The sequence below is a fragment of the Musca vetustissima genome, unplaced genomic scaffold, assembly GCF_032173495.1.
Source record: "Musca vetustissima isolate MV318-11 ecotype Yass unplaced genomic scaffold, APGP_CSIRO_Mvet_v1 utg17624, whole genome shotgun sequence".
NCBI classification, from domain to species: Eukaryota; Metazoa; Arthropoda; class Insecta; order Diptera; family Muscidae; genus Musca; species Musca vetustissima.
The window spans coordinates 1-27,205 of NW_026876306.1; the positions used below are offsets into that span (position 1 = coordinate 1).

The 27,205-nt window shown below is 35.5% G+C and overlaps 1 protein-coding gene across 1 annotated transcript in view; it reads left to right on the plus strand.

The window, feature by feature from the left end:
• Positions 1-3,305: 3,305 nt before the first annotated feature.
• The window catches only part of LOC133338837 (hemicentin-1), a gene marked incomplete at its 5' end in the record, with an annotated part of 155,827 nt that continues 131,927 nt past the window's right edge, over positions 3,306-27,205 (plus strand). Inside the window, 5 exons of the mRNA XM_061546945.1 lie at positions 3,306-3,423; positions 11,288-11,500; positions 11,655-11,815; positions 11,939-12,074; positions 18,350-18,486. Coding sequence (XP_061402929.1) covers positions 3,306-3,423; positions 11,288-11,500; positions 11,655-11,815; positions 11,939-12,074; positions 18,350-18,486 — 765 coding nt within the window. The remainder of the gene's footprint in view (positions 3,424-11,287; positions 11,501-11,654; positions 11,816-11,938; positions 12,075-18,349; positions 18,487-27,205) is intronic.

A 27,205-nucleotide genomic window follows, 5' to 3' on the forward strand; every position in this document is an offset into this window, starting at 1 on the left:
AGAATATATTTTCAAGGACTATTAGAAGGCGTGGATTTTTAAAGAATATATTTTCAAGGACTATTAGAAGGCTATTAGAAGGCGTGGATTTTTAAAGAATATTTTTTCAAGGACTATTAGAAGGCGTGGATTTTTAAAGAATATATTTTCAAGGACTATTAGAAGGCGTGGGGATATTTTAAAGAATATATTTTCAAGGACTATTAGAAGGCGTGGATTTTTAAAGAATATATTTTCAAGGACTATTAGAAGGCGTGGATTTTTAAAGAATATATTTTCAAGGACTATTAGAAGGCGTGGATTTTTAAAGAATATATTTTCAAGGACTATTAGAAGGCGAGGATTTTTAAAGAATATATTTTCTTTTCAAGGACTATTAGAAGGCGTGGATTTTTAAAGAATATATTTTCAAGGACTAATACAGGTCGTGGATTCATTAATAAATATATTTTCAAAGACAAATAGAAGGCGTGGATTTTTAAAGAATATATTTTCAAGGACTATTAGAAGGCGTGGATTTTTAAAGAATATATTTTCAAGGACTATTAGAAGGCGTGGATTTTTAAAGAATATATTTTCAAGGACTATTAGAAGGCGTGGATTTTTAAAGAATATATTTTCAAGGACTATTAGAAGGCGTGGATTTTTAAAGAATATATTTTCAAGGACTATTAGAAGGCGTGGATTTTTAAAGAATATATTTTCAAGGACTATTAGAAGGCGTGGATTTTTAAAGAATATATTTTCAAGGACTATTAGAAGGCGTGGATTTTTAAAGAATATATTTTCAAGGACTATTAGAAGGCGTGGATTTTTAAAGAATATATTTTCAAGGACTATTAGAAGGCGTGGATTTTTAAAGAATATATTTTAAAGGACTAATAGAAGGCTTGGAATTTTAATGAATATATTTTCAAGGACTATTAGAAGGCGTGGATTTTTAAAGAATATATTTTCAAGGAATATTAGAAGGCGTGGATTTTTAAAGAATATATTTTCTTTTCAAGGACTATTATAAGGCGTGGATTTTTTAAACAATATTTTTTTAAGGACTAATAGAAGGCTTGGAATTTTAAACAATATTTTTTTAAGGACTAATAGAAGGCTTGGAATTTTAAACAATATTTTTTTAAGGACTAATAGAAGGCTTGGACTAATAGAGTATTTTGCTATGGAATATTAGACGACGTGGGTTTTTAAAAAATATTTTTTAAGGAATAGAAGGCATGAATATTTTAGGAATATTTTTTAAGGCCTAAAAAATGTTGTGTTTTTAAAAGTATTCGTTTAGGCCCTAAAACTGGGCGCGGATTTTCAAGAATATTGTTATCAAGGCCAAAAACATGGTGTGGACTTTTAAAGAATATTGAGCTTAAAACGAAGTTTTTTAAAGGACTAACAGAAGCGTGTTTTGATAAAGATGGGTCAATATTTAGCGGGTCTAATGGACCCTGACTTTTGTATGATACCAATTATATTATTGTATGTACTCGGGTGTGGGAGATACACTTAAATATTTACAGGTGTTTATGTACTGAGATATTATTTAGTAACCCATTACCACACTAGAGGGCGGAAATATAGCACTGATTCTATGAGGATCTTGGTACGGTCAAAAACAACTTTTTTCGAGTCGTTCTATAGGCCACAGTTGAAAGCCGAACATAACAACACAACACACGGCGAAGGGAATCAGGTAATTAGAAGGGCTGTACTGAATTTTAGTAATATTTGTTGACCTCTAGTCGGTCAAGAGGATGCAAATATCGCGAAATATTGCTCAAGTTCAGAATGTATTACCACAGAAAGTTAGATTTTCGTGGAAGTTGTGTAGGGTATCATATGGTCGTCCTACTATACTGCTGCGCTCACTGGTTTAAAAAATATTTTGTTTAATATACCCACAATGCGTGGATTTTTTTAAAAAAATATATTTTTTAATATACCAATGAGAAGTTTTGGAAAAGAACATTTCTTTCTCGAGAAGAAGTTTTATAAGAAACCTATAGAGAACCTAAAGCAGGGTTTTATTCTTTTTTAGCCGATGGACAAATCGGCCATTGTTTGTTAATTTCAAAAATCGCTTAATATAGGTGAAACTGAATTAAAAGCAAATAAACCGCATCATCTCTTTATGTTTTGGTATATCGCACATCTCCATAACCAGATATATATTTCAACACATTAAAATCCCCCCTTCTTTAATGGAAATGTCCAACACAAATGATTCCTGCCTAAAATAAACTTTAAACAAAAATTCCCACGCTTAGCGCCAGTTACCCTTGCCGTGTGGTTAACGAACACCAAAATAAAAAAAAAATAAATTATACCACCCACTGTGATAAAAATGCGTTGTGGCGTACAAATGGAAAATATACATGAACACACACGCACACATACTATCTGTGTGATAGTGACACCTTCCTGTGATGTGAGTAGGTGTACGTGCGTGTGTGTGTGTCTGTTTGTTTGTTTATCCACATTGATATTTACGTTTTCAAAAAGTAAACATTGGCAAAAATTAGAAGAGACACTTTTCACTATCACGTTTCACGGGCAAAAGTTTGTCGGTCGGTCGGTTGGTTGCTGGGGAAAAACTTTTGCCCATGCACCATTCATTCGTTTTCCCGGTTGGACAACATTGAGTTTTTACGCTTTTTCCATTATCCGCAACGCGATAAAGTTTGACATGGCGGCACGGTGGTATGGCTGTTTTTGGTATGGCAGCCATACGTCCAACAAACTATTTCGCAACATACCTTGATGGTGTCTCATGGTGTATATTCGTTTGGATGTGTGTGTTTGTCGGTGTGTTGTGTTTGTGGAGTGTTTTTCTGGCCAAGTTTGGTTCGTGTGATACGTGGATAAGGGAAATGTGATTACGCACATGGACGAGTGATGGCAGTACCACTACCACCACCACCACATTCATATCCGTTCAGGCATACCGTTGAGGTACCCACCAAACACACTCATACACACACCCATACATCTGCATATATGGGTTACCTTCTACCTTCTATACATGGACCTAATGAATATTTCTGAATGCAGCTCACGTTCCGTTTTGTCTTCCATCTGAAGCCTCGGTGCTGTCGCTGCCACTCCAGATGCTGTTGTTGTTATCCTCTGTTGTTGTGTGCAGGTTGTTTATTCCGAACTACAAAATCACGTGGCGAAATTTATGTATAACTTGGCGTTCCATGCTTTTAACTTTCATATGACCATAATAATATTTATACGCTTGTTTTTTTCCACCATACGACTTCTTTGTTTCATTGTTTGTTGTTGTTTTTTTCTGTTTCTCTTTTATAGTTCCTCCAGAAGAGCCTCGCATATTCGATGCCCAAGGTAATGAAATTGCCCAGGCAGGACCATTTCGTGAGGGTTATGAAATGTTTTTATGCTGTCAAGTTAAAGGAGGTAAGTTGATAATCAAAAATGAAAGACGAAGAAACATAAAACTGAAAAAAAACTACTTAAAAGCGGCAAGGACTAAAAGGAAATTCTAGCACACACATACACACACACTCACCTGTCTGCCATATCTTACATGGCCAACATTTAAGAGAATCAGACATATAATAATAAAAATAAAAGAAAAGCCTTTGCTTGTTGATATGTCTTAAGCATGCCCATCAGTCGTAGCCAGTCAGTAGTAGTAAAATTCTGGCCTTTTCTGGATCATGATTCCCATGACCATGACCATGGCAATAAAAATGCTTAATGATTCTTAATTTTTTTGCTACTTCTTCTTGTTATTTTTTTGTGTGCCGTCTGATATGTCTTGCCTTCTTGGCGCATTATTATCCCCATCCCCATCACTACCATCATCACAAAGGCCGCCATTAAAGAATGCGTATCAGCATCTTAACAGTGGTAAAGGCCAACAAAGTGAGTGTCTTGCATTCTGGTTTCTTATTTTGTTTTTTGGCATTGTTGTAGAATCATCCGCCATTATGTCATAAAGTGACATGTTTTCATTTCTCATAAAGCAACATCACAGAAGCTGTTCCTTTCTTTTTCTTCGCCGTCTTCTGTTTTGTAAAGACAAAAGAAGAAGAGCAGCCCGACAATAACCCTTGGATCCTTGGGATTCCTAATAAAGTATGTGCAAATGTTCTGATGTCATAAAGGAGAATTCATATGTATGTTACTACATTCTCATTTGTAGGGGTGTTTACCCTTTTTCACATACTGCCCCTCCCAGTTAACATCATATGGATATTCATTATGTTGTATGGTAGAGAGTTCAGCAAAATGTGTGTAAGAATTTTATGGCGGGTTTTGGACAGGAAAACAATGAATTTTTCGGGCAGAAATGTCCAAGTCTCAAATATAAGAATGAAGGAAAGATTTGTTAATTTCTTAATTTTCTTAGAAAAGTAGCTCTTCTCCACATAGGTTGGGTTATAAGCTGCGGAATTGCTAGATATTTCAACCAAAAAACCAGCAAGGAAAAGCCTAAAGTCAGACGCCACATTAAGTATATACAAGTAGTGTTATACAAAATGTAAGACCTATGTTCGGAATACCGTGGTTTCTTCTGTATATTATTTATAAAAAATCGGACGAACATATATACCGTTGGGTTCATATAAAAATTAATCCATTATTTTTGTTTGAACTATAGGACTTTATTTAACATGCTTCGGAATGTCCGATTTGAGCCAAATGAGCACCGTTTTGTTGTTTTATTTGTTGCCATTTTAAAGGTAATTTCATAGAAGTCCTGCTATCTATTTGCAAAAAACTCTAGTAGTCGATTTTTACAATCCTCCCTAGATACCAATTTTTTGTATCATTAAATACATTTTGCAATTCAAGAAAAATATGATAATCGCTTGGTCCAGACTGTATAGCGGATACATTAAAACTTTCCAACCAAGCTCCCGAAGTTTCTGGCGAGTCACTGTAGATGTGTGTAGCATAGCAACAACTCTCCTGTTGGCCAATTCTGGCTGTCTCTGTTCAACTCATAATAAGCAGCAACTCCAGTCCCACCAAATGCATAGAAGAACCTTCCTGGCCTTTAGTTCTGGTTTTTGCCACCGTTTGAGGTGCTTCAACGCTTTTTGACCACGATCGTTTTCGCACAGGGTTATCGTACCGATCCAATACTACAGGTTAATTTATTTTTCTCAAGTCTTTAAAAATATTCGAAAATCGAACAAGAGAAGACAACTTATTGTGTACCTTGACAGTCCGAGTTCTCACGCATCTGGTCAAATCCGAACAAGTTTAAATGGTTAAAACGTGGAATTAATGGGTCATTCGCCATCCTGCCTAAACTTGACACCTATTGACTCTTTGAATATTGCACACCAACAAGAAAAGTAAACTGAAGCCAGCAGACCATTCATAATTTCTTGTCAAGCGGCAAATGTATGGAATTTTCGCACTATTTGAAATCTGAGGAAATAAATTACGGAGCTATGTCTATAACTAGTCAAGTTTCATCGCAGTTGGATACAAAATACCATCTGATTTTTGTCGGTTTCGGATTCTATAACTAGTCAAGTTTCATCGCAGTTGGATACAAAATACCATCTGATTTTTGTCGGTTTCGGATTCCGTCTAAAGCCTGAGGTTCTGCTTCATCTTCACCGTACTAATTTTGCTGCATGCTACCATGCATGCTACCGATTTTTCTACGTGGTGGTAGAGGATAGTAGAATAGCCACAACTGTGGAGATCCTCACTTCCTGTAATCTTAAAAAATGCTTCGACAACGTGTTTAGGTCCTTAAAATAGGTCGACTGACAACAAATGAGCGTCGCTATTAAATTCATCAGGGTCAGTTCTTTCGTAATTGGTTCTCATTAGTCAACTAAAACTCCTGCCTGAGAAGCAGATCCACTTGATTCAATTCCCCCTTTAGCCGAATTGGTCTGATTTTAGAAACACCTAGACTTTCTTCCTTCAACACAGATTCTTGGCATCGTCGGAACGGGTTGCTGTTTTTCCGTCCCCAGTGCGACGAGAGATTTCGGGATCACCTTCACCGGTATTAGTCGGTCAACTGTAATTCTTGCCTGAGTAAACGAAAACGTCTGCTTCGATTGAGTCTCCATTCACACCATTCAAAGATAATTGGATTTTCTACTTACCTTTGGAGGCAGTTAGTTGCGTTACAGACAATGGTGTGAACCTCTTCGGGAATAATTGCTGCAGCTTCCAGAAAAATAAATCCACAATGAGAGCTCCGGAACTCCGTTTGTTCAGGAACACGGATTTGCCCTTGTTACCAAAACTTACCAAAACGTAACTCTATTACGCCTCCTTAAGATTGCTTCACCTGCCGGACGCCAAAATTGGCGACAACACATTCTTACACATTCTTACTTCAAGGAACTGCCAAGGTTATTCAGAAGACACCAAATGAACATCGATGATACATCAATCGGGCTCAGCTGTTTTAACAAATGCTTCTTATCGTTCATGTGGATTTTTTGCATAAGTAACTGAATCCATCTGCATCGATTTCGATTTCAGGGATCCTTGCAAAATGGATTTTTCTTCCCCTAATCACTGATGACAGAATCCTCCTTCGAAGCGTTCAATGCAGTTTACAGCGCAAAAAGTAATGGTGTTGACCTCTTCCTGATTAGTTGTTTCTCCTGTATAATTGTTAGTTTCTTAGATAAACATAAGCCTCCGAAATTTGCACTGAAGACTAGAACACATCCTACATCGGATTTGCCGCGTTAATTGCCGATTTTGAATTTCTTAGTAGTAGATTCCCTTTCATGACTTTTGTCCTGGGGTTGACTTATTACATCGCACATTTGTGGCAAGACCGGCATAAATAAAAAAATCAAATTTGCAGTAAATGTGTTTTATGTTTTTAGTTGTCTCACATCTTACAAATGTGTAAGATATATTAATTTTTTTTTGCACAACGTGAAGTCTAATTTAACGAACAATTCAGTATCATTAACTCAACAATCACGATTTTTATTTATACCTATCTTGAAGCAAATGATCGATATGTCGTTGGTTTCTCTCCTCCGACACAACCGAAACATTCGAAGGAAATTGTTTGAGAAATAAGCAGCTGCATTGATCTCTCCGCCACTTGTTACAGAGGTATAGTCCCCAGGGTGGCTGAAACCCTCGAAATCGATACTTCAAATTGTGTATGTCGTTGGTTGCCCTCCTCCGAAGCATTTGACGCAGATTGCTGGAATGTTAGCAACGGTGTTTACCACTTCTCAACTGGTCACTGCTACTACGAGGAGGGCGGATCGAACACAAGGCAGCATTTGCTAGTGACAGAAGTGATAATTTCGAAGGCTTCCCTCTCACTATGGCGACGTAGAATTGCTTAGCAGTATTTAGTCTTCTCAGATTTAAAGCTCAAACATCTGATGAGTTATCCTAGGTCATTGGATTAACAGAAGGAGGTTGAATCATTATCGCCTTCCTAAAAGACTTTTTACCAGCAATTTTTCTGAAATATCTGGACATATTCTTACTATTTTAACACTGGTTGATGATTCCAAAGACCTATTGTCATCCATAGACTCCCCCGATGGTTTGGTGTTATTTATTTTCCTCTGTCATCAATATGGTGCATATTTCTCTGTGATATTTGTTCTATTGTAAGAGGCCGACTTGGGCTTTTTACGATCGTCATCGATGATCCTATTTGTATAATTTTTCGTGAAATTTACTTGGAGTTCTTCTTGATTAAGTAGAACTCCTTGTCAGTGACTTTACACCTGTTCCTGTGTATATATCGGTTACAAATAAATAGTTTGGTAGATAATGCCTTCAACCGAAATAAGTTTGGAGATGAGAATATAAAGTCAGCGGTATCATTGTTGCGTGGTGGATTTTATTTTTTATTTTGTTTAAGAAATTTCGAACACTTCTGGTTCAGAATAGTTTATCTTTTAGCTCTTCTATTCTTCCTGTAAAAATCTCTTCTCTTCCGCATTTTCTGTTCTTCAGTAAATACAATTTTTTCAGTTGTCCAAAATACATATGCAATTTTATTAAATCGGAACAGTTTCTATTTTAATAAAATATATATTTATGTAATATTATAAATAATTCCCCTCCCCATATTCAGTTCATACGAATAACAGAACATCTGTTGTAATAATTCGCTCACTTGTGTTTTATTTATTTTTTCATTATTTGTATCAAACAAATAACCCGTTTTCATCACACATACATCGCACTTAGCTGTCCAACAGTGTGTGTGGGGTGTGAGTCAACATAATTTTTGTTACTGTTACATATCCCAGTGATCTATTTAAAAAATCGCACACACACAACCACAGCCTCACATGTATTCATACAATGTAATACATATGTATTCATTTGTAATTTCGGTTACATACCCATCAATCTTGTTTATACATCGTGTAATGTGTGTGAATATGTGTGTGTGTGTGTGGAGAGCCAAGTTTTGTGTGTAGTACAGCGAATTGAATTGTACGAGAAGAGATACGCACACATACATATGCAATTACATGAGGTTGGACTCATATATTCATGGCTAAAAACGTCATATTTTCTCTTACTACCATGAATATCCATTCGTTTAGTGATGATGATAAACATAAAGTTTGAGAGGGGAGGTGCCGAATATTTGGGTAGTTTATCTTTTGTTTTTGCTGAGCAAGGCTGGAAGGGTCGTTTTTTTTGTTCTTCGTAACAGTTATGCTGGATTTTTTTGGAATCCTTTCGCTTTTTATTGTTGTCTCTGCTCATTGTTTGATTTGCCTGCAAATTAACAGTCCACAATCAGTTAGTGTTATGTGTCGAGCTATGTGTTTGATGTTCGTTGTTTGATGCTACAAAATTCTGGTACTACTTGTTGCCTTCAATTTTCGTGAATTTATCCCTTCATGATGCCTCCAAATTTTCATGAATCATCCTTCGGTGGTATCCTTTCATTATGTAACGCTTTGTTGGTGCTGTGAGTTTTGTTTCACTTCCGCTGAAAATTAACTTAATTATCCCACGTCGATTGGACATTGATTAATTCCAGGAATTAATGTGGATTTTATTGGCCAGATGTTTAGCAATTTCATAAAAGGGATTTCGGAAGGAAATTAAAATATACGACGTAGGGGAAAGGCAATTATATTGTTAACGTCCTTTTGATAAAATTTCAACAAACAATGAAAAGGAAGGATAAACAAAAAATCATAAAAATTGGGATACCATGCTGCTGATATCCGAAACCTCAGGACTAAGTAGAAAACCTAGTAAGGAAGAAACTAAAGATGAACAGAATCTTACACAACAATGAGTATATGCAAGAGGTCATATAAGAATCGTATACTTTGTGCGGCATTCATCTGGACCATAACATCTAGACTAAATTCAGAAACCTATGCAACATTTCATATGAATCGGACCTACTCGGGTCTTATAGGCATCATTTATTTAAAATCGGACGAAATCAGATATGACAGTTATATTTAATTCTGAATAGATTTTATCCTAATTTGACATCAATTCTCTATTTCTCAATATATTATACTAAATTAATTACGCTATGTAAAATTTCGTGTCACTCGGACAAAAAAAGTGTCCTTGAAGCACCATTAACCTGAAATAGAACGATAATTTATATGGGAGATATATTTAAATCTGAACCGATTTAAATCATTTTGACACAATTCAGTATTGTATGAAAAATTTCTTGTAAATTTGAAGAATATAGGGTCCTTCGTGAACCCCTTTAACCCTAAATATGAAGAAAATATGTATTGGAGCTGTAACTAAATCTGAACCGATTTTGAGCAAACTTGATATACGGTAGTTTTGAATGGAAATTCTTTATGGAAAGCTCCTGAGCGAAAACGAAATTGAGGTCCCTTTACCCATTTTTATATTAAAATACCTATGGTTTTTATAGACCTTCTGTATCTTCTCTGTATTGAAGACTTCCATAAATAGAATATCTCCCAGAAAAATACCTCCAAAATATCATCCTCTATAGACTTTCTATATGACCTCTCTTATTATAGAATATCTGCGACGTTTTTTCACAGACATTTTTGAGGATATAAAAAACTTCAGCTCGAAAGCAGAAGACGTTCTCATCGTTGAACGTGGACATATGGAGCATCTAGCAGGAGAAGACCTCATACATGAACTCTATAGAACCCTTTCATTATGGAATATTTTCGACATGTTTTCATAGATATTCTAGACATTACCCAGAAAAAGTCCTCTATAGAACCTCAAGGTTATATACCTTTTTACTGTCGAATACCTAGGAGGTGTCATTCATAGACCTTCTATGGATATATAAATTCAGAAGACGTTCGCGCGTTGAAGACCTACACATATTTAACACTTGCCAGAAAAAAAATAATCTACAGGACCGCTATAGAACCTAGTAAGCTTCCGTACAGAGAAACCTTCCCACAGACCTTTTATGCAGTTGCTATGCTACAGAACATTTCATAGATCTCTTCTAATGATTCACTAAATTTCTTCCTAATCTCCTACATGACCTCTATGGAAACGCATTTGTCTTGCATATAGATAAACCTTCCCACAAGCCTTTTATGTACACATTTCATAGATCTCTTCTAATGCCGCAGACCCCATTTAAGAATTTTATATATGGTATTCTATTGACAAAATATTTCCTTTTGACCCTCTTTTGATAAAAATCCTCCCACATGGCTTCTATACATCCTCCAGATTTTCTAGATACAGAAAAGATCCAGCAACTGGTCTTCAATATATAGGCAGAAGTACGACCTAGGTCTCCTATTGACATACAGAAGTCTATCTACAAACCTGCTCAGGACTTTTATGGACAAAAAACCCCTTCTATGTGGAAAAGGCTTCCGTAGAAATTCGGAAGCCAAAGGACCTCCTTTTTTATCATCTCCATCAATTCCAGCAAGGCGTAGATTTTTTAAAAAATATTTTTTTCGAAACATATTTTCAAGGGATTCTGTAAACATGCGAAGTGATTCCACCAAGAACGACATTCGTTGGATTTCACATGTCTTCCTGTCCGTTAGTTTGGACTAGGTCAGAAAACCTTATAGTAGATAATATCTATCAAAAATATCAACAATTCCTATTTTTTAATGTTATAAACATCTACACAACGACATAATATCCTTTACGACAGAGCGGTGTACGACTTATTTCTGACCTCCAATAAACTCCTTTAATATTATTAATCCAATAAACCATGTATTAATATCCCTTACAAAGATAAAATATGTCTATAAAAATGTAAATATTTCATTAATATTCAATTTTCTCTTCCTTCGACTATTCTTCCTATTCTTTGCAGGTCGTCCCCCACCCAAAGTCACCTGGTGGATGGGTGATACAGAATTAATCGGTACCAGTCATACATCTACCGAAGAAGGAGCCACCGTCATTGTCAATCAATTACTGATTGGCACAACGCCCAGAGATTACTATGGAGCAAAAATTCAATGTCGTGCTCAGGGCTCCAAGCTGATAGAGCCGGTGACAAAGGAAGTTGCCTTGCAAGTCTATTGTAAGTCATAGGAAGAATTAAATAAAAAAGAAGGATATAATAACATAAAAGAAAAAAGTATTGGAACTAAAGAAAAATGCTAACCTTTGATGTTTGTCCATGCTATCATGTTTCATCTCTTTTCTTTTTATACCTCTCTCCTTTTCTCCCCCAGTGAAACCTTTAAAAGTGAAAATTGTAACACCAAATGATTTGCTGACAGCAGGACATCCAGTGCCAATTAGATGTGAGACAACGGGTTCACATCCGCCAGCCAAAATTACATGGCTATTGGATGGTGAGCCAATACGTAATCCAGAGGTTACCATCAGAGAGGTAAGGAAATCAAACTATTGCCGCAAAAAAAAATCGTACATACCAAAAATTTGTTCTTCCCATGTGTTTCCACTGATTCTTATATTTCCTCTTCTTTTTTCTTTATTTTATTTTTTTCCATAGGACTCAAATAAAACAACCAGCATTCTGACATTAAAGGTAACTTCGGAGAATGATAACGCCGAACTGACATGTCGTGCAACGAATTTACGTTTTTCTGGTGGCGCCATTGAAGATAAACGTATCATACGTGTAGCATGTAAGTTGACTAAGACTTCTGTTTTTCTTTTGAGTATTTTTCCTTAAATTTTTTGAGTTTTTCTTGTTGAGTTCTTGCCTGTCAGCAAATGTTAAAATTCTATTTCTTTTGACACCATATCTCAATATCTGATATACACCCACTAGCAAATAACAACAGGAATATTGGCTAGAGTTGGAGGTATTGCAAAAAATGTTGCCATTGGGCCAAACGTTTGAGAAACAAATTTTTTAAGTCCTATAAAAGGTGTAGATTTTTATACCCTTCAACACACTGTGGTACAGGGTATTATGTCTTTGTGCATATGTTTGTAAAAGGCAAAAGGAAATGAGATAGATATATGGTTCCTTTTGAGATTATGCATAGAATCACTTTCTGAGTCGATTTATGCATGTTCGTCCGTCCGTGTGTCAGTCTGTAGTTGTTAAATGGTAAACAAAGTACAGGTCACATTTGCGATCCGATATGGATGAAATTTGGCACAGCTCACTTATTTGACACAAGGACGAATCCTATTGAAATTGGGAAAAATCGGCTCAGATTTAGATATAGCTGTCATATATATTTTCGTCCGTTTTAAGGTAAATGGTGTATCGAAGTCCCATATATCTTTCCCTTTTATGTAAATGGTGCACCAAAGTCCCCATATATCTTTCGATTTGCACGAAATTTTATATATGGCACTGATATGGGCCCAGAATGATGTGTGTAAAGTTTCGAGATAATCGGGACAGATTTAGGTAAAGCTCCAATATAGATTTTCGTACGATTTTATGTAAAAGGTTCACCAAAGTCTCTCTATATATCTCGATTTTCACGAAATTTGGCATAGTGTGTTGAATTGAATCTAGAATGACGTGTGTCAAGTTTCGAGAAATTCGTGTCAGATATAGATACAGCTCCCATATATATTCTCGTCCGATTTTATGTAAATGGTGGACCAAAGTCCCTATATATCTTTTGAATTGCACGAAATTTGGCATTGGGCACTGAATTGAGTATAGAATAACGTATGTTAAGTTTCGTGAAAATCGTGTCAGATTTAGATATAGCTCCCATATATATTTTCGTCCGAATTAAGGTAAATGGGGCACCAAAGTCCCCACATTTCTATCGATTTGCACGAAATTTTGCATAGGGCACTGAATTGAGCCTTGAATAGCGTGAAAATCGGTTCAGATTTAGATATAGTTCCCATACATATTTTCGTCTGATTTTATGTTAATGGAGCACCAAAGCCCCTATATATAAGTTGCCTTGAAATCGATTCAGATTTAGATGTAGCTTAGATTCCATATATAATTTCGACCAATTTGTGTTTATTGTTCAAAGTGGTGAAGAGTATCATATAGTCGACCCAGTCCGACTTTACTAGTTTCCTTACTGGTTTAAGAATATTTTTATTTGATTTTTTTAAGAATATTTTTTCAAGGCCTAAAACAAGGCGTGGATTTTTTAAAGAATATTTTTTCAAGGCCTAAAACAAGGCGTGGTTTTATTAAAGAATATTTTTTCAAGGCCTAAAACAAGGCGTGGACTTATTAAAGAATATTTTTTCAAGGCCTAAAACAAGGCGTGGACTTATTAAAGAATATTTTTCAAGGGCCAACTGAGGCGTGGATTTATTAAAGAATATTTTTCAAGGGCCAACTGAGGCGTGGTTTTATTAAAGAATATTTTTCAAGGCCTAAAACAAGGCGTGGTTTTATTAAAGAATATTTTTTCAAGGCCTAAAACAAGGCGTGGTTTTATTAAAGAATATTTTTTCAAGGCCTAAAACAAGGCGTGGTTTTATTAAAGAATATTTTTTCAAGGCCTAAACAAGGCGTGGTTTTATTAAAGAATATTTTTCCAAGGCCTAAACAAGGCGTGGTTTTATTAAAGAATATTTTTCCAAGGCCTAAACAAGGCGTGGTTTTATTAAAGAATATTTTTTTCAAGGCCTAAAACAAGGCGTGGTTTTATTAAAGAATATTTTTTTCAATGCCTAAAACAAGGCGTGGTTTTATAAAAGAATATTTTTTCAAGGCCTAAAGCAAGGCTTGAATTTTTGAAGAAGAGAAATAGGCGTGGATTTTTTAAGGAAGAGAAATGGGCGTGGATTTTTGAAAGAAGAGAAATGGGCGTGGAGTTTTTAAAGAAGAGAAATGGGCGTGGATTTTTTAAAGAAGAGAAATGGGCGTGGAGTTTTTAAAGAAGAGAAATGGACGTCAATTTTTTAAAGAAGAGAAATGGGCGTGGATTTTTTGAAGAAGAGAAATGGGCGTGGATTTTTTGAAGAAGAGAAATGGGCGTGGATTTTTTAAAGAAGAGAAATGGGCGTGGATTTTTTAAAGAAGAGAAATGGGCGTGGATTTTTTAAAGAAGAGAAATGGGCGTGGATTTTTTAAAGAAGAAAAATGGGCGTGAATTTTTACAGACCCCATAAACTCCGTATACATTGCTGGACCATTTTTGTCCCTTAATCCCTAAGATACCAACCTTAATTTGAAACATGGCTATAAGTTATACACAATAGTGGAAACCAATAAAAAAAGAGAGTGATGAGTGTAGAAGAGAGCATGAAAAGTTCAAAGTAATACATCCAACAAAGCAATCAATATTTTTTCTTTCCTGACCGTTACAATAACAAATTTGGCAGGCACTTAATTTGGCACCTAACCTCCACCCTCCATGAATTTTTTGTATCAACTGAAGTGGAGGATCTTCAGCAATGTTAGATAACCAATTGACCAATATTGAATATATATTGAAATGCCAATGAATGCTACACTTTTCGTATTTACTTGGTAATTTATGGAAAATATACACAATTTCCTATTTCATTTTATTGCCAATACCACAGCAGCAGCAACAACAACAAAAATGGCAAAATGTGCGTGTTTAAGCTCTTTTATGAGTACTTGAATAGATTTAGCCTTTTGTTAGACCTTTTACCCCCAATTGCTATGTATCGAAAGACAATGACATTTATTTGGTTCTAGTCTATTAAATATGGCATTGGAATAATGTGAAAGTGGTGGCCCTCGCTACACAACTCACACACACATTAAAACATATTCTACAACTACAATTTAGTAATAAGATGACCAACTAGTTTGAGGGGTGCTGCTGGTAAATTAGGTTCTTATCAGAAAAATTTCTTTCTCCCCACCGAAGAAAGTTCTTCAAGTACACCATGTCTGTCTGTGGCTTTGCAAATTGTAGCAGTTCACTTTGAGCGTAACGTAATAGTTCGCCTTTTCTTCTCTATTATGTCATTGTTGTTGGTTGGTTAGACTAACAGGAATTTACCATTCAACGCCTTTGCAACAGAAAGTACTTCGATTTGTTAGATAGACCAAGTCGAGACCCCAAAAAAACCGAAAACGCAAAGGCATTTTAATAATTCACCAAACGCGTCAGCAGTTTTTCTCTCTCTGTTAGCATTCTTCTTTAAGCACACACATAGATACTCACACAGACACATAGACACCCGAAAAAAGAGCAAGCCGGCCACATAATGGTCCATTGTAGTAATTTGAAAGTATTCCTTTATGTTGATGATGGTGGTGCTACCACCGCCTGCCACTGGCCAAAGAAAATTCATAGGTATTTGCCAATGGATGGATGGATAGCTAACTGACGGTATGATGAAATTAAAGTACTGGAGGTCCAGTTGCAAAAGCAAGCATGAAATGAAATGACTAAATGCTAACACAACCGTAACTAATGACTTAGAATGGCTGAAATAACCACTCAGTATTCATTGAAAGGCTACGCAAAGAAACAATCTAATTGTAGTGATGCACAGCGAAGCGAAAGGAATTTTTTACGACATAAACATGTACATATAGATTTTTTGGAAGACAACTTAATATATGGGGAAAAAATTACAGTGGGACAAATCAATGTTTCCAAAAGTATTTACACAATTATTTTTCCAAAATCCACCCACCTAAAGGTCTTCAAAAAATATTTTTTAGCAAATCCACGATTTTTATAGTCCTCGAAAAATATTCTTAAAAAAATACAGGTCTTGTAATAGTCTTAGGGACTGTTTAATATATAAACGCATTCCAATAGTCCTCGAAAAATATTATCTTCAATCTTCAAAATCTCCGCCTATTTTAGACCTAAAAAAGTTTAAAAAATCCACGCTTATTTTAGTCCTTAAGTAAATATTCTCTAAAACTTCACGCCTATTTCAGTCACGCCTATTTCAGTCACGCCTATTTCAGTCTCCTGAAATCCTCACCTATTTTAGATAATTGAAAAAATATTCTGCAGGCACCCTCACCAGTTTTAGATCCTTGAAAAAAATTCTGCACAAAATCCTCACCTATTTTAGATCCTTGAAAAAATATTCTGCAAAAATCCTCACCTGTTTGTGATCGATTAAAATATCTGCTAATATCTTAGCTATTTTTGATCCTTGAAAAAATAGTCTGCAAAAATGCCCACCTATTTTTGGACCTTTAAACAATATTCTACAAAAATCCTCACCCGCTTTTGATCCTTGAAAAAATATTCTGCAAAAATCGCCACCCGCTTTTGATCCTTGAAAAAATATTTTCTTAAAAATCCACGCCTTGTTTTAGTTCTTGAAAAAATTTTCTTAAAACATGCATGCCTGGTTTTAGGTCTTGAAAAAAATATTTTCTTAAAAAATCCACGCCATGTTTGAGGTCTTGAAAAACTTTTCTAAAAAAAACCACGCCTTGTTTTAGGCCCTGAAAAAATATTCTTTAAAAAATCCAGGCCTTGTTTTAGGGGCCCTGAAAAAATATTTTAGTCCTGGAAAAAATATTCTTTAAAAAATCCAGGCCTTGTTTTAGGGGCCCTGAAAAAATATTTTAGTCCTGGAAAAAATATTCTTTAAAAAATCCAGGCCTTGTTTTAGGGGCCCTGAAAAAATATTTTAGTCCTGGAAAAAATATTCTTTAAAAAATCCAGGCCTTGTTTTAGGGGCCCTGAAAAAACATTTTAGTCCTGGAAAAAATATTCTTTAAAAAATCCACTCCTTGTTTTAGGGGCCCTGAAAAAATATTTTAGTCCTGGAAAAAATATTCTTTAAAAAATCCAGGCCATGTTTTAGGGGCCCTGAAAAAATATTTTAGTCCTGGAAAAAATATTCTTTAAAAAATCCACGCCTTGTTTTAGGGGCCCTGAAAAAATATTTTAGTCCTGGAAAAAATATTCTTTAAAAAATCCACGCCTTGTTTTAGGGGCCCTGAAAAAATATTTTAGTCCTGGAAAAAATATTCTTTAAAAAATCCACGCCTTGTTTTAGGGGCCCTGAAAAAATATTTTAGTCCTGGAAAAAATATTCTTTAACACTAGAACGCCAAAGGCGGTCATTTTGACCGCTTTCCAATTTCAATTACAAAAGCAACTGTGCATTTAATGACACTTTTTTTAAATTTTGTGATTTTTTTATAATAAACGTAATTCTATGAGGTACAAAAAGTCACCATAGTTAAAAAAAAATTGTCATTAAATGCACAGTTGCTTTTGTACTTGAAATTGGAAAGCGGTCAAAATGACCGCCTTCGGCGTTCTAGTTTTAAAAAATCCACGCCTTGTTTTAGGGGCCCTGAAAAAATATTTTAGTCCTGGAAAAAAGAATATTTTTTTTAGTCCTGGAAAAAATATTCTTTAAGAAATCCTCGCTTTGTTTTATGGGGCCTTAAAAAATATTCTTTAAAAAATCCACGCCTTTTTTTAGGGGCCCTGAAAAAATATTCTTTAAAAAATCCACGCCTTGTTTAAGGGGCCCTGAAAAGATATTCTTTAAAAAATTCACGCCTTGTTTTAGGAGCCCTGAAAAAATATACTTTAAAAAATCCACGCCTTATTTTTGGCCTGAAAAAAATATTCTTTAAAAATTAAGGCCTTATATAAGGCTTTTCAAAAAAATCTTTAAAAAATCCACGTCTCATATAACCCTTGAAAAAACATTCTCTAAAAAAATCGGGCCTGCTACCCACTGTTATCTCTCATGGTCCCCACTTTATGCCATTTGCCCATTAGTTTTGTCTAACTACCTTTTGAACTTAGGTTCCCCTTAGGTAGCGTAAAGAGGAAAAAACGTGCACCTTCTTAAAGTAATTGCAATTTATTTATTAAGCTCTATTTTTTCTTTTCTATGAGTCAATTTGTGAACGTTCATTATATTTTCCAACGTCTTTCAATTGGCCAATTTATTTTCATGTCCCGCCTTACCCCTCCTACCCTCTCACATATACATTCACATGGCTCTAATAACATATTTACAATTTTTTGTTTCTTTTCAGATCCACCAACTGTTTCGGTCCACTTGGCCAATGAAGATCCAAGTCGCGTCGTCACCCGAGCTGAAGGACAAAATGTTACATTTAAATGTCGTGCCGATGCCAGGCCACCCGTAACATCATATTCATGGTTTAAAAATGTAAGTACCAAAGAGAATCAGCTTTGGCTTTAATAGCTACGGATATTTCTTTTTTTTCAAAAAAGGCAAATTGTTTTAATGTCAGTTTGCCTTGAACATATTATTTTAAAATCGATGGCGGGGTGGGGTGGTGGTCCACAGTTGGCCACAGTGTGGGAACAATAACAATTTCTTCGTCTTCAATATTGGTTAATTTGCAATGCAGTCACATTTAATAAGAATGTTTTATGTTTTAGTTTTGTTCGTTCTCCACATTTTTGTTGTTGTTCCATTATTGAACATTGTGTGGAAGTTGTTGTTGCTGTTGTATTATTGTATGGTGCTTTTGAAAATGCCATTTAATGTCCCAAAGGCTGACATTTATCTCGTTAAGGCCGCAATATGTTGCCACCACATTATCGCCGTTTGGAAAAAAGTTCATATTTCTTGAAATCTCTTTATGGACCTCCACCGACTCTCTTTACTCTCTTTCTCTCCCCGTCTACCTTTTATGTCCTCAGTGTCCTGCATTTATTTCTTTTTTGAGGGGACACAACCAATCAGTTTTCTATGTCTTTGGCTTTGACTTCGTGTTATATGAGATTTTTAGTTGACGCAATCTGTTTTAAACGGATTTAATGTGGCACACAGGTCAGGTCATGCCTCGGCTAGGCTAGGATAGGCGGTCGAGCACAAAGGAAACCCATATTCCATATTGCCAGCCAAGCCATACGATGCCACTCTGTTGCTTAGATGGCTCCCAACAAGAAGACGCACTCTTTTATTTACAAGCATTTGTTGCTTAGAGCCCCCTCCCAACGAAAACAGCCCGGTTAAGTATGGCATCGGAGTAGCAGCAGCAGTAGCAATATGATTTCTTTGCCAGCTGTGTTCTATATCATCACCGTTATCCTTGACTTGATTTGCCGTTTTTATTATCAATTCTATGGCTATTATACTCACTCACTAACTACCACTTCGGGTTCTGCTGCTTCGATGGACTATGCCTAGTTATTAGCCTCAGGGACTAACAACAGCGGCGGTCAGCGGCATTTCCACTTACAGATGAAATAATTCTGACCAGTTTCTCCGCTTTGAGCACACACTGAGAGGGGAACGGAACTTCTGTAGGTTATTGTAAGTTACTGGCGAAGTATCACACATATGTCTATGGAATCTGTTACACATTTGTCTGTCTGCCTGCCGGTTGGTGGACACATTATTTGAAAAGTTTCGTTCATTTTTTTGGCACTTAGCCTAGTTCTATCCATTTATGTCTCTTACTCTCAATGTAGAATTATATGACAGATTAGGACAATTGCCAATGAAATTCTGTCGCCACTTTTAAAGGTGGCCCAATAAAAAATCCCCTAAACGAGCAAACGAAAAGAAGTTTTTTTTGGATTAGTAATGGTGTGTTCGTTCGGCAATCGTTGACGTTGATAATGATGATAAAATGTGTGTCATAATATACGTTCTAATTACTTTTTGGTTATTGAGTCCTTGAAATGTACAATAAAAATTCCTTTGCCAATACATGTGTCAAATTTGTGCTAGAAAATTGCGACATTCTCCATGGTGATATGATACGAACAAAAACCAGAGATTTTTTGAAGCCAGAATATATTTTTGATAGGTTAATTTAGAATTTAATGAATTGATTAAGATGTGATGGTCATGTGTGACAGGGTATTTTGTCTTTGTGCATATGTTTGTAATAGGCAAAAGGAAACGAAATAGACACATGGCCTGAATCGATTTATGCATGGCCGTCCGTCTGTCTGTCCATGTTAAATTGTAAGCAAAATACAGGTCACTATATAATCCGATTTGGATGAACTTTGACACAGTTAATTTATTGGTGAAAATCGCTTCAGATTTAGATATAGCTCCCATATATATTTTCGACCGATTTTTTGTAAATGGTGCATCAAATCCTCACGTTAGTCACATTGACTTGAAATTTTCCGCAACGTACAAAATTGACCATAAACTAACGTAATTGCGTTTTGTAGAAATTCAGGCATTTCCCATATATATTTTTCGACCGATTTCATTTTAATGGTCCTTCGGAAATGCGATGTCTGTTGAATATACCCAAATTGGATCAGACTTTACTACTTTCCTTACTGCTTTCTTTAGGGGTCAGAGTTTAGCAGCATCAACTTTATCACATGACAACTCAAACACTTATGGCTAATAATTTTTACCAAATCTAGATAAAGTCCGAATATGGGACTAATTGGTCCACTTCTTCTGGTAACATCCTATCAAAGGGACATAATGTTTAATGCATATGGATTCAATATTATGCGAATGGAATGTCCTATTTGAAACAAAATTTGTACAACCTATTATCTTTATCAAACCTAGATGAAGTCCGAAGGCGGGACCCGTCGGCCCACTTATTCTGGTACCTCCCCACAAAAAGGTCATTATATTATAAACCTGTAAATATAATTTGAAGCGAATTGATTAACCGATTTGAGAGGTAATAATAAAACCTGTGTGTAATTCCGAAGAACTCCACAAATCATAGTTGTTGAATTTAGCTGGTCTGAACTTGTTATTCGTTCCGCTAAGCTGTTATAAGGCGATGTTTTTTAGAATTTTTTGAGAAAAAAAAGAAAATCTCAAATCATAGATAATCAGTTTGGATATTTCGGCTGAGATCTTCAGCATACCGAACATGTGCCGTGCCGTCATATGAGCACTATATCGGGATATTGAAAATATTAATAATATCCTAACATGTATTTGAAACTGAGTCTTAAAGTCTAAAAATACTCAAAATAGATTGGACCTTTCAAACACGTAAAAAATCGTGGTGTCCATTCAAAATTCCTTAAATTGGTTTGCACTGTTATAAGGGGTTATGTTATTGCATTATGTGGAAACAGTCTGTTCATGTTCTGAAAAAATAATGTTCCAAAATTACCAAGAACTGGCATACCGGGATGTCCGATTTGGGCAAAAAAAAAACTCTAGTAGTCGATTATCACAATCCTTCCTAGATACCATTTTTTATCATTAATGAAATTTTGCAATAAAAGCTAAAGGTTATAATCGCTTGGTGTCAAGTCCGGACTGTATGGCGGATGCATTAAAACTTCCCAAATAAGCTCCCGAAGTTTCCGGCGACTCACTGTAGATGTGTGTGGCCTAGCGTTGTCCTGTAGACCGTTTCTGGTCAATTATAAATGGTTTAAAACTGTTCGATTTTTAGCTCCTGGACGATGTTACGAGTGCTAAGATGCCGGTCAACTTCGATCATTTCTCTGATTTTATCGACATTTAACATCAAAAATTCCTGAACGGAATGTACGAAACCAAAATTGCGCATAATTGCATATTACAGTATCGAACCATAAACCCCATTCACAATTTTAGCCGCTTCGCTTGCATTTTCGCGTTTGTCAAAAAAAAAAACTGTAAAATGAACCGAGTTTTCTCTTTGTTCACTTCCATTTTTAACACCCTGCAACTCACAATTGAATGTACCAAACAATAAACAGCAAAATATTATTTTTACTGCGAAATGACACCCTTCCAAGGAGCATAAATCTGAAATTGTTTGATCGATACTTTACGAGAATTCTATCAGTACAGCCATCAGCCGAAAAAAATAATGGATTTTTCTTTTCCCCAACCTAATATTTAGTGGAAGGTTTTCTATCGAGTTAAACCCAAAATACAAATGTCGATAAAATCAGTGGCTATTTGAAACAGTGGATCAATTCCGGTTTATGGTAGGTAGATTTCCTACCCAATTGTAACTCAAAATATCACATTGGAGCCAATTTGGTTGAAAAACGTAACAAAAATTTTCAAAATATCGAATATTTGCGGGTACCGTCATATAGAGGCTACCTTAAATAATGGTCAATAACAATGTATATACAAAATATTAAAGCTCTATATTCATTAGAGCAACTTCGATTGGAAAATATTTCTAGGACGATAAAAAACATCTAAAAAGAGGTGGGAAATTTTTGTGGGGGTTGTGTGAAAGTATGGACATAGATTTCTTAGTTCTTTGGATTATAGGATTGGGTATTTCATGCAAGCGTCATTCTAGTTAAGCTATACGCCTCCATTCGCCTCCATAGGTTGAATATCTTGTGAGAAAGAAGACAGATAGAAGCCATATAATTATTCAGGTTATGTTCTGAGGGTACTCCCTTTTTTCTCAATGCTTCCCATATGACAGTTCATCTGATGGTATGTAAAGCTTTCTTGAAATCGATAAACAGTAGTTACAAGGGGTAGAGGGGGTATGTTATTTTATAGATTTTTCTATTATGACTCGTAGGGTTCTGGCGTGGTCCAAACAGCTTTTATTTGGTCTGAAGTTAGCTTGTCCATCTTTCAGAATCGTTTCTACTTGTTGTTGAATTATTTTCTGTATTCTGGTTATGCCCACCCAATAGCACAAAATTGAACCTCTTCCGGTCATATGAAATATGGTTTCTTATCTACAGCTAATATGATTCGATTACAGAACAAATCTGTATATTTAGCCATTTTTTATTGGCCTCGTAAATTATATTGAAGTACATAAACTATATATCGCTCATTTGCTGTACAAATCAAAAATCCTGTTTTTAAATTAATCATACCGAATTGTTCGCTAGATCAGACTTCATGTTGTGTAAAAAATCCGATGAAAAAATCGGACGAATATCTCTTTCACACTCGAATTGAGAAGCTGTAGAATTTCCTCCGTTCCATGAAAGGTGCGAGGCAATTGAAAACTTAAAATGCATTTCCTGCAAAACCATTTTTATACCCTCCACCATAGTATGGAGGGTATATTAATTTTGTCATTCCGTTTGTAAAACATCGAAATATTCATTTCCGACCCCATAAAGTATATATATTCTTGATCAGGGCAAAATTCTAAGACGATCTAGCCATGTTCGTCCGTCTGTTGTAATCACGCTATCTTCTGAAGGAATTGAGATAGGGTGCTGAAATTTTGCATAATATTGTCTTTTGTCGAATTAGCTGTAATTTAGTATTTTGAGTTCTTAATAGGTACCAAATTTCCCCACAAAAATTTTTGAATATAGGTCCGTTTTTTCGTATAGCCCCCATATAAGGGTACCCCCAATTTTCGGTATTTTGGCGGTCTTGAGCGCGTTTTTTAACCGCATTTGCTGCAATTTGGTATTTTGGTGTCGTATATGGTAACAAATCCCCCTACCAAAAATTATTAATATTCTCCGCCTTTTTGGGGTAGTCCCCATATAACCCCATTTTTTATATTAATATAGTTATCTGATTTGTTCCGCGTTTTGAGTTTGGTTCTAAGACTCTGTTGTAATATTTTCTCCTGCGGAGGATAGCAAGATACAAAATTATAACGTAAGGTTCGATAATGAAATATAGCCGCATTTAGACCTAGCCCCTGTTGTGGAGGTTCCAGAAGGAGTGGACCGATATTCCCCATCTTTTAATTTGAACTAAGTTTGGAAGAAATAACGGATTTGGTCTAAAGAAACATGGGGTCTAGAACCAATATTTCGATGAGACTCATTTTCAATTTAACACCCTCATTAGCAAAAGGCTGGGGGTATAATTATCCATTAAAAATTTCTGAAATTTATATTATGGTTTACATAATCCCTTTTTAGAAATGTCGGTATAGGTCCACTTTTTGGTATGTTCCCTATATTTTCATTTCTAGTACCTATCAGTATATCTATGGTGTGGGGTATCCAAAGTTCGGCTCTGTCGAACTTAACGCTTTTTCACTTGTTTTATATATACCGGTCTTGCATTTCAAGAACAATTTAACATATATAAAATTTCTATTTTAATTATTCATTAAGTAATATCTATCTCTTGGTATTATAATTACCCTATGCATAATTCCAAGGTGCATATTACCAACCACCACCGGAAAATGCGTTTCACAAATTATCCTGTGCTGTAAACTGAGACTCCTTATGTTATTCATTCGCACATAAAAACACACACACAAACTTCTTCACATCAAAATGTTGCTTTGTAACAAAATTATTTACGAACACACAATTTTGCTCTAATTACAACGGAAGATAATATCATAGATTGGGATTTAAAAGATTTCTCTTCAACTACTGCTATTATTTTTTGGTTTGCTACCGGCTTATTGTTTTTTGGTCCGTTGTGTAAGGTTCGTATTTGTTTCTGAGTTTTTTTTATAATCTACCCTCAAGAAGCTTTGATTACATTGTGGCTTATTTTATGCACCCAACAAATTGAGGGGAGTTTACATGAGTTGAGGTTTGTTGCTTTTTGGTTTGGGGGAGGTAAGGGAGTTTTAAAAAATCATAACTTACTCAGCAAAACTCCGCTCCCAAGGATGATGTATTTCATCCTATTTTAGCATTTTTTTTATTATTTGCATTGTAGGGTTATTTAGAGAGTGGGTGTGGCTCTATGTGTGTATATTTGCATGTGTGTGCGCTGCATGTGGATTTCTTCATCTTTTAGCTTGTTTTCAATATTTTAACGAATGAGATTAAAAACGGATATGTGAGCTTTTACTTCCGTTATTTCATGTCCCCTCTCTCGCTCTCTCTCTCCTCTACCCATGGATTTTGTTGATGTTACAATAACGCCAACAAGAACAACTACAACAACGGCTGAAGTAAAAGGAAAATATAAACTCAGAAACACACCAAACACTCAGCCATTCATTCCCTCACTCACTCACACTCATACACTTACACACAAACAAACAATGCTAGGCAATAACAGCAAAAGCCAATGTTGCAGTTATAAAAATACATAAATACACATTCATGTGTATAAATATACATGTTTGAGTGTGTGTGTATTTGTGTTTATACACCCAACCATACAAATAGCTAGAATGTATGGCTTATTATTCTTTACCGGATTAAATGCATGCTGGGTATTTTTCCGTTAAAGAATGAAAAACACACACCACCACACAGTGGGAGGTGCCCTGCCACACCATTTGCCTTGATTCCATTTTCTCCATTAAAATTTCCCATCATCTACCTTCCCCTATTCTCCCTCCTCTCTCTCTCCCCCACCATCTTTCTTACATTCTTCTACAACATTTTAACTTATAGTTTTCCCATTTCTTACTTTAAACCCCAAATGAAGAAAACAACTGCAACAACAATAAGAATGTGGAAAAAACCCAAGGAGGAATGTTTTCCTTTTTGGATAGGATAGTTTATTCCAAGCACAACTGCATCATTGAGCCAAAGATTGGTTACATGTTTGGTTAGTAAATGCATTTTCCATTGCACTGCTTTAACAAATATGAAGCGAAGAACAGCAACAACAACAATTTCATTTTCTATAGAATCCATGGACCGAACTTTGTTTCAATACCGTACGCACTTTTTCCCAACAAAATGAACAAGAACAAGGAGAACAGCAACAACAACAATAGCAGTGGCTGTAGTAGCAACGTCCATGTTGTTAAGTGAATTAAACAATGAATTATATACACCAGAAGAAGTAGTGGTCTCTTGTTAAGTTTATAATTTATCAAAGAACAACAACAACTTTCTTTTTTCAAGGAAGAAAATAATGTTCAATAAATTTTTTTAACAAATTGACAATAAGAAAGTGTGTAGGGTTATTTAACATTAATAGTACACTTACCAACGGACCATAAATCAGGAACTATCTATATTTTGTTGTTCAATATAATGGGTGATAAAAAAGGAGTATGCAAGATAAAGAGTTCATTTTTTAATAACTTGATGAATATCGATGAAAATACTAAGCATAAATTTCTTCCTTTCCTTTTGAGAATATGATTGGAATCACTTTCTGAGTCTTTGTATGCATGTCCGTTCGTCTGTTGATGTTAAACTGTAAACAAAGTACTTGTCAAATTTTATCCGATTTGGATGAAATTTGGTACAGCTCATTTATTCGGTCGAACCCTCTTGAAATTGTATTTAAATCGGTTCAGATTTAAATATAGCTCTCATATATATTTTCGTCCGATATTATCTAAATGGGCCACCAAAGGCCCTATATTACTTTCGATTTGTTCACAATTGTGCATGGCGTGCTGAATTGAGCCTCTAATTGTGTGTGCTCAGTTTTGCACAAAACGGTTCAGATTTAGACATAGCTTTCATATATAATTTCGTCCGATTTTATGTAAATGGTGCACCAACGTCCCTATATATATTTCGATTTGCACGAAATTTGGCATAGCGTACTGAATTGAGTCTAGAATGACTTCTGTCAGGACACATCAGTTGAATCTACCCAAAGTGGTGAAGGGTATCATTAGTGGGCCCAAGCCAACTTTACTACTTTCCTTACTGGTTTACAGTGAAACATTCTAATTTATGTTTTTGGAAGCGGAAAAAGTCAGCGGGCCCCAAGTCCGGTTAATGCAGTGTTTGAGACCAAAACAATTATGTACAAGCACATGCGTGTGATCCAATGCGTTATCGTGGTGCAAAATCTACTGGTTTTAGTCTATGTGTACGAACTCGAAATTTCAAGTGCTTCTTCCACGATCAGTTTTCGTTGGATTTGTCTCGTCTTCGAAGACCTACCCACCCGATCGGTTATTGTTTAAATTCCAAGCACGTGCGCCATTATTCATCAGGGCGTCAGACTCTACTTAGTTTTGCATAGACCAGAAATATAAAGTTTCGTATCTATCATCTTTTTACTCTGCCACCATTCTACTAAAATGTGTATTTTTAGAAATATGTGTTAAGGGTTTATGAGAGGCGTATATTTA